This window comes from Gekko japonicus, unplaced genomic scaffold (assembly GCF_001447785.1).
Source record: "Gekko japonicus isolate JY-2015 unplaced genomic scaffold, Gekko_japonicus_V1.1 scaffold729, whole genome shotgun sequence".
Taxonomy (NCBI): Eukaryota; Metazoa; Chordata; class Lepidosauria; order Squamata; family Gekkonidae; genus Gekko; species Gekko japonicus.
The window spans coordinates 652,456-661,546 of record NW_015175378.1 but is presented as its reverse complement, the minus strand read 5'-3'; the positions used below and the strand labels follow the sequence as shown (position 1 = coordinate 661,546).

General features: G+C 48.0%; 1 protein-coding gene across 1 annotated transcript in view; it reads right to left on the bottom strand.

Moving 5' to 3' along the window:
- The window catches only part of LOC107122454 (zinc finger protein 397-like), a 20,829-nt gene that overhangs the window by 5,462 nt on the left and 6,276 nt on the right, over positions 1-9,091 (bottom strand). The window contains exon 4 of the mRNA XM_015425556.1: positions 9,007-9,085. Coding sequence (XP_015281042.1) covers positions 9,007-9,085 — 79 coding nt within the window. The remainder of the gene's footprint in view (positions 1-9,006; positions 9,086-9,091) is intronic.

Here is a 9,091-nt window from a genome sequence, read left to right as displayed (position 1 = left end):
AAGAACAGCTCTTATCAGAACTACGGCTTGCCCAAGGTCATCCAGCCAGGTGCAAGTGGAGGAGTGGGGAATCAAACCCGGTTCTCCCAGATTAGAGTCCGCGCACTTAACCACTACACCAAACTGGCTCTCCAAACTGGTGGATATAAAGCTTCCAAAATGACACTTTTCCTTTAGTTGGGGCAACTGAGGATGGCTGTGAGTTCTTCCTGATTGTTCTGACAAGTTTCCCAGTGGGCTCAAATCCTCACTTTGAGCCAGTCATAAACACACCACAAAATGTGTTCGTGTGGGTACTACGTATGGTGTTCTGGGGTCTCTGGAGAAAGGATAGGATCAGCTGAGGGACTGAGCTGAGTTGCAGGAGAGAGATAAAATGTTCCTCACACCCCAGAATCTGTGCTCTCAGAGGCTTCCAGAGCCACCACTCCAGCCCGGTTCTTGACTCCCAGCTGCTCTCCACGTTTCGTGCTTCCTGGAGCATGCTCAGTCCTCATTAGGCCATCTTTCAATACTTTTTTTTCCCTTTCCCCCCCTTTTGCTTAATTTATGAAAACTATGTTTTCCCAAATAGTCAGGGTTTCTCTTGGGTATGTAAAGATTCCTGTCTCCCTGCCGCACAACTTTGATCATCCACACAGGGGCCAGCCAATGTATACTGACAAGCTGGGAGCCCACGAGAAACCATGGGAAGGCCAGAACAACCTGGAAATTCTACCCCTTTCTGCATGATCTCCCCCCCTCCGGCATTCTCTAAATTCTCAGGGATGTGAGCAGGCTGGTTTTCCTTCCCCTCTTTTTTCCCCTGACAGCCGTTCCCACAAAACGTCCTTATATCCATATAGACCCTTGGTCTGTTGAGATCAGTCTTGTCTATTCAGACAGGCAGTACCTTTGCGGGGTCTCAGGCAGAGGTTCGTGTGGGTACTACGTATGGTGTTCTGGGGTCTCTGGAGAAAGGATAGGATCAGCTGAGGGACTGAGCTGAGTTGCGGGAGAGAGATAGAATGTTCCTCACACCCCAGAATCTGTGCTCTCAGAGGCTTCCAGAGCCACCACTCCAGCCCGGTTCTTGACTCCCAGCTGCTCTCCAGGTTTCGTGCTTCCTGGAGCATGCTCAGTCCTCATCAGGCCATCTTTCAAGACTTCCCCCCCTCCCCCCCCTTTGCTTAATTTATGAAAACTATGTTTTCCAAAATAGTCAGGGTTTCTCTTGGGTTTGTAAAGATTCCTGTCTCCCTGCCGCACAACTTTGATCATCCGCACAGGGGCCAGCCAATGTATACTGACAAGCTGGGAGCCCGCGAGAAACCATGGGAAGGCCAGAACAACCTGGAAATTGTACCCCTTTCTGCATGATCTCCCCCTCCGGGATTCTCTAAATTCTCAGGGACGTGAGCAGGCTGGTTTTTCCTTCCCCTCTTTTTCCCCCTGACAGCCGTTCCCACAAAACCTCCTTATATCCATATAGACCCTTGGTCTGTTGAGATCAGTCTTGTCTATTCAGACTGGCAGTGGCTTTGCAGGGTCTCAGGCAGAGGTCTTTCACATCCCCTACTGACTGGTAGGTGCATCTCCAGTTAAAAACCAGAGCATCTCCTGGTAGTTGCATCTCCAGTTAAAAACTGGAGATGTCGAGGATTGAACCTGGGACCTTCTGTGCTCCAAGCAGATGCCCTTCCACTAAGCCACAGCCTCCCCTTGCCTTTACCTGAGTTAGACCCTTGGTCTACCTCATGCTTTCAACAGGAGATGCTGGGGGCTGAACCTTGGATCCTCTGCCTGCCAAGCAGACACTCTACTACAGAGCTATAGCATCTCTCCAAACATCCATTGCTTGACAGTTTTAAGAAATAAAAATACCCAGAAGACAATCTGTTGTGTATGTGAAGCTAGGTGGGTGGGAGAGAAGATCAGTGATATTATTTCTTGAGCAAGGCCCATGGTCTGACCAGGAACCGTTTATAGGGATCCTGACTGACATGATATGATGTTCCTGGGTTTGTCCCGAGGTTCAACCCAAAACCTGGTTACCAGACATGCACTGTGAGTTCTTGGTTAAAATGCATGCTGTCAGGTGTGCTATGTATGTACCAATGGATGACACATAAGTTTCCCCAGTGTGGCAAATAGAAGCATCCAGGGCAGAGGTTTTGAACTAATTTGTTACGAGGGCCAAATCTGACATAAATGTAACTTTGTTGGGCTGGACCATGTGTGCCATAAAACATAATGCCAGGTACTGGAGATACAAACTGTATAAAGGACAGCAGCTGGTAAGCTCTGAGTTGGTGTGTCCTCACTGCAAGGCCCCCTGGGCTGGGCGGGGGGTGCAAAGAAAAATCCATATGGATGGATTGGAGAGCCAGTGGTGCAGGACTGGGCAGATGCTCCCGTGCTGCTTGACTGCTACAGACGAGGTGGTTCCGCCATGCTGAAGCCACCCACTCCCCTTGAACAGTCTCCTGTTCCCTCCCTTGCACTAGTTGCTCGTGGGCCTGTCAGATATGCTGCCATGGGGGTTGGGGAGGTCAGTTGATTACTAATTGCCACTGCATTCATTCTGTGCTTCGTAGCTGCTGTAATGCTTATCTCTAAGTTGTACAGGTGGTGTGATGTCTAGCTTTCAGGGACCCGTGGGAGCGCGGTTGTTCCCAGCTTCAGCGCTAAAGGCCTGAGCTCCTTCTCCCGCATGCGGGAGCGTGACTTATTGGCCAGGGCAGCGGGGGTGTGTGTGTGCATACAAATACCCTATATCCTATTATGCCCGATGGGCAGACGCCATTCTTAACAGTGCCTATGTTAATACATCTATAGCTCTTCAATAAAGTATTACCTTTCCTGAGAAGTGTGTACTACGTTGTTGGCTGTGGGTTCTGACAGGGCCACATAAGAGCCCTAGACAGGCCAGTTCTGGCCCCTGGGCCTTATGTTTGACATCCCTGTTCTAGGGGCTGTTTCAGCCAGGAATTCCCAACACACATCTGCTTGGCAGGACCTCAGGCAAACTCGGGGATGGACCCAGGAACAGTGTATCAGGCCCTGCTGTGCAATAGCAGAAGAGAAGTTTTCCACTAATGCAGTTCTGTTTTTGCAAGAGAGACTGTAAAATCGGGTTTCAGAGGATAGCCTCGTTGGTCTGCAGTAGAATAGTAAGAGCTACATCCAGGATCACCTTAGAAATGAACAAGATTTTTTTTGGGGGGCGCATAAGATTTCAGAGTATAAGTTGACAATGGGAGCTTTGAGTTTCGAATGCTTCTACCCTGGAAATCTTGTTGGTCTCTTAAGGTGCTACTGGGACTCAAATCTACCTACCTGTTTCCAATTGGGAAGTGCGATATGATTTGAGCAAAGTTCATTACCGGCCGGAAGGCTGCTGTTTTGCACAACTGGAAATGCAAGCGTGGATATGGTCAAATTGACTTAGCACAAGGGCGACAGACTTTCAATAGGCTTCGTGAAGCCAAAGGAAAACGGTACAAGAAGTCCTTTTACCACCACAAGGGCTGCAGGAAGTTTTCCTTCTAAGTTTTCCTTCATTAACACAGGAAGCCCCGCTCGGCAGCAATCTGGGACCACTCAGGGTCTTGCACTGCCCCTTGCACATTTTAAGATTACAACAGTTCTATTCTGCTCAGGATACGAACTGCTCTGCTGGGGGGGGGATTAAAGGAAACGCTGGTAATAGGTAATGATTTTTTTGTGTTTTTGCTGGTGCGAGAGCTCTTGCATTGAACAGAGACGCGCTGTGGGATTGCACCCCATGTTGTTACATAGTTAGACCCTCAAGGTACTTGGATGACCTCTTCGAGAATCCAGCTGACCTGTGCACCCACTCCTCTCCAGCTTGAGAAGGGTCCATAGCTCAACAGCAGAGCACTTCTTGCATGCATAAACCTGTCTTTGCCATGCCTCTGCTTGTGAGTGGCTCTTCAGAGAGGTGAGGGGGACTTGGCTAGACCCCTGAGGCTATCAGCCAGCAAGGCCTGTTTACATAGGTGCTGCCTTTTTGGTCCATTAACTGCCCAGGCGACTTAACCTGCCCCAACAAAAATTCCTTAGTACGATAGTCTGTCTGTTGTACTCGTGTGTTTTTTTAAACTTGCAAGGTATTAAAATTCGAAAACGGGTCTGAAAATGCAATTATACACTTGTGGCCTGAAGGGGTCCACTCCATTGGGTAGAAATCCTAATATCAAAAAAATTACGTTTCCGATCACCAGTGATATCTCCTGGGATCATCCCTCTTCTTGCTCATGGAAGGCACCCAATTTGGCATGCTGGAGGTTCAAGGTTCAGTGCTTGACCCACCCCCCACCCCCAGTTAAAAAGAGAGCCAGTTTGGTATAGTGGTTAGGTGTGCGGAGTCTAATCTGGGAGAACCAGGTTTGATTCCCCACTCCTCCACTTGCACCTGCTGATGTGACCTTGGGTCAGTCACAAGCTCTGGCACAGCTGTCCTTGGAAAAGAGCAGTTTCTGTCAGAGCTCTCTCAGCCCCACCCACCTCACAGGGTGTCTCTTGTGGGGAGGGGAAGGGAAAGGAGTTTGTAAGCCGCTCTGAGACTCCAAACTCCTTAGCACGATAGTCTGTCTGTTGTGCTAGGCTTTTTTTAAAAAAAAAACTTGCAAGGTATTCGAAAATGGGTCTGAAAATGCAATTATACACTTGTGGCCTGAAGAGGGCGGGATATAAATTTAATAAATAAATAAATAAATAAAATCAAAAAAATTACGTTTCCGATCACCAGTGATATCTCCTGGGATCATCCCTCTTCTTGCTCGTGGAAGGCACCCAATTTGGCATGCTGGAGGTTCAAGGTTCAGTGCTTGACCCACCCCCCAACCCCCAGTTAAAAAGAGATCTCTAGTAAAGGGGAAGGCCTTGACTTGAGATCTTGGAGACCCACTGACAGGGATCTGACTTAGTACGAAGCAGCTTCGTACATTAATGAACAGGGAGGAAGGTTCCACAAGAACTGAGAGAAGCAGAATCCAGCAGGTGACTAGTCGTTACTACTGAGATGGGCTCAAAAGCTTGTGGGGCATGCCGGTTGAAATACAGAAGCCAGAGGAGGAGGAGGAAGAGGAGTGGATTTATACCCTTCCCTTCCCTCGGAGTCTCAGAGCGGCTTATACTCTCCTTTCCCTTCCCCTCCCCACAACAGACACCCTGTGAGGTGGGTGGGGTCGCGAGAGCTCTGAAAGAACTGCTCGTGAGAGAACAACGCCAAGAGAACTGTGACTGACCCAAGGTCATGCCAGCAGCTGCATGTGGAGCAGTGGGGAATCAAACTCAATTCCCCCAGATTAGAGTCCACACTCCTAACCACTACACCAAACTAGTGGTGCATTAGGTTCCCAGTAGCTGGGGGATCTTCTTTGTCCTCCAGAGCCCCTCGCTGTGACCAGCAAACCCAGTATACATTACAAAAAAAACCCTAAAACTGTGCAGGATGAGTTCAATAGTAAGGGAACTCTTGCATACTTGCTTACTTTGCATAATTTTGGGTGAGTGCAGGCATACAGTAAAAAGAGGTTCATAGGGGCTAACTGTAACTCTTTTCCTGCTGGGGAAAAAGGTGCCCTGTGAGCAAATCACCTATTAGACACCTCAGTCTCCCACAGAGAAAAGAAGAAGAGAAGAGATTGGATTTATACCCCACCCTTCTCTACCTGAAGGAGTCTCAGAGCATCTTATAATCTCCTTTCCCTTCCCCTCCCCACAACAGACACCCTGTGAGGTAGGTAGGACTGAGAAAGCTCTCTTGAGGACCACTCTTGTGAGAACAGCTCTGGGAGAACCTGTGACTGACCCAAGGTCTCACCAGCAGCTGCATGTGGAGGAGTGGGGGAATCAAACCTGGTTCTTCTGGATTAGAGTCCACTTCCCTAACTACTACTCCAAACCAATGCTCCCTCTAAGCTGTGGAGTTGTGTGAGCAAAAATTCTACTTTGTGATTCTACTGGTCTTAAAGTTGTGAGCGAGCGATTTGGCTACTGTGAGCGAGCGATTTGGCTACTGCATAAACTAGTTGGCCCTGGAGCCATCCCTTCCTGAACTAAGACAAAAATATGTGAGCCGGAGGCTAAGAAACTGTGAGCTAGCTCACACCAAATCAGTTCAGAGGGAACACTGCACCAAACTGAGGGAGAGAGAGAGAAGGACTTGATAGCAAATGAAGCACCAGCCGGCCGGCCGGCGTGTATTGATAGGCTACTGCAGGGGTCCCCAATCTGGTGCCCATGGGGGACATGGCACCTGCCGACACCTTTTCGGGTGCCCACTGAGTGTTTTTAGGAAGTGGGTGGAGCCAGACAGGGCTTTTGCCCAGCAAGACTTCTGATTGGCTGTGCAGATTTTTTAAAATGTTGCTTTGGCAGCAGCTGCCACCACAGCATAAGGATCTGCCCTGTGTGGCTGAAGTTCAGCTGTGGCAGCCATTTTGTGGCTGGCCCCGCCTCCTGCAGCAGCCATTTTGTGGCAGCCACTTTGTTGCTGCACCCACCATGCTGCGTCAGAATTCCAAATGTGCCCGCAGGCTCAAAAAGGCTGGGGACCCCTGTGCTACTGTCACATCATTATTAAAGAAAGGAAGCCTCCTCCCGTATGCGCCCCTCCTGCTGGTGTAAATCCACCAATGAGAACTAAGGATGCCAATTGCCCGCTTATAGTGGGCAGACTCTTCACCATATTCCCTGTCCCTGCCCATGTTCAATGGAATGGCAGGGAAGATGGCACCGTGTTGAGTGACACTCTAGGCACCATCACGGGGTGTCTCTATGGTATTTACCATAGAGATTGGAAAAATTCTTAGAGCAGGGGTGTCAAGCATAAGAACCAGGGGTTGGAACAGGCCCGTTCAGGGCTCTTACCTAGCCCCCAAGCAACCGGTATGTATGGAAATGTAAGGTACTCCCCTTTTTAGAGTATCCCTTGAGGAAAAAACTAATCTTGCATGTGATTAAATACATTTATTGGGACTTTTGTGGGCTCCCCAGTAAAACAATTGCTTTCACTGCTAGGAGTCAATTGCTTGTGTTTGTATTTTGAGTAAAAAATAATATTGTTAATTGGGTTTGCCTGTGTCCTTTATTTAGTTTATATCTCCGGTACCTGGCATTTTATGGCACACATGGCCCAGCTCGACAAAGTGACATTTATGTCAGATCCGGCCCTTGTGACAAATGAGTTTGACACCTCTGTCTTAGAGTGTCATTTGACACAGTGACATGATTTCCAGATGTTCACCTGGATGTGATGTCGTTGCCTCATGTGATGTCTTTTCCCCTATGCCCTGCCCACCAAAGTCTCCAAGGGTTCCAGGCGTGTGCCTGGCAACCCAAATGAGGACTCACTCAGGTACTTTCTCGCATGAACACAGAGTAAACGTTCACCAACAGGATCCACCTTTTTGGTGACAGGTGCTATAGAACATTGGCTCCCAACATTTTTGAGTATGGGGACTGCTTTGTAACATCAAAAAATGTCACGGACCACCCCACATGACAGTAGTTGTACTATTAGTATCTGTTGACTGAGAAAATATAGAATCAGAAAAAGATTAAAATGACTATGCTTAGTGCACATATGGATTCCCAACCCCCTTACAAGTGCCTGGCAACCCAAATGAGGACTCACTCAGGTACTTTCTCGCATGAACACAGAGTAAACGTTCACCAACAGGATCCACCTTTTTGGTGACAGGTGCTATAGAACATTGGCTCCCAACATTTTTGAGAATGGGGACTGCTTTGCAACATCAAAAAATGTCATGGACCACCCCCCATGACAGTAGTTATACTATTAGTATCTGTTGATTGAGAAAATACAGAATCAGAAAAATATTAAAATGACTATGCTTAGGGCACATATGGATTCCCAACCCCCTTACAAGAACTCCAAAAGAGCCCCCTAGAATCAACTGCCCCCAGGTTGGGAAGCACTCTTCTAGAATTCTCTTCCTGAAGAAGTCTGCCTGCCTCTTTCATTGGCTTCTCTTTGGGGATAGGTAAAAACTGTTCTTTCCTGCTAGGTTTTTGACATTTAATGGTGCTGAGGACTCTGGATTTATCTGCTGCTGATTTCAGTGTTGATGTTTTTGATTTTTGTTTTAGCATTGTGAACTACTCTGGAAAGGCAGAATATGAGGCGCTATATAGATATTGCCGATAAATGTGTATAAATCCATGATGCCATGAGCCTCTTTTTAATGTACATCTGTATGCAGAGGTTATGAATTTAAGCTTTTCTCAATGCACGTTTTGCTTCTAGTGAATCTGGGCTTTCAGAAAATATCGGACCAGGTTATCCTTGAAAGCACCATCACCCCATTCCCTCCCCCCGAAGGTTCTTAAAAAAGCAAAATAGCCGTGGAGGAAATGAAGAACATTCTTTATTATGTTAGCAATTATTGTTGGAATATAGGAGACAGGATGTTGTTCCTGCATTGTACAATGTCTAAAATCACACTGTTTCTGACCGAAACTTATCCCAAGCCAATTCCCCGTAAGCAACACCAATCTTCCCCTATAACTCTCACCCCTCCCCCACAAGTCCGGGCATCCATGTGTGCTAGCGTGCTGTGTGGATTCTCTGGTGTCTATTAAGGCACGTATTGCGAGAGAACCTTTTCCCGCAAACCGAGCATTCGTGCGGCTTTTCGCCTGTGTGGATTCTACGGTGTGTATTAAGGTTAGCTTTCTGGCTGAAGCTTTTCCCGCAGCGCAGGCACTCGTACGGCCTCTCCCCAGTGTGGATTCTCTGATGGGTGTTAAGGTATGAGCTGCGAGAAAACCTTTTCCCACAGGTTGTGCATTTGTGGGGCCTCTCACTTTCGCATCTTTTGCGGTGCCCAATCAGCTGCAATTTCTGACCGAATCTTTTCCCGCAGTCCGAGCACTTAAACGACTTTTCTCCCACGTGAACGCTTTCGTGTTTAATGAGGACCGAGCTCTGACCGAATCGTTTTCTATAAGCATTGCAGATAGTTTGTCTCTTACCGGTGTGGACTCTTCGCTGGAAGGCATCTTCCTCGAGATCCTGGAAAGATCCGCTAAAGGGAAGGGGCGCACTGACTTCCTGCAT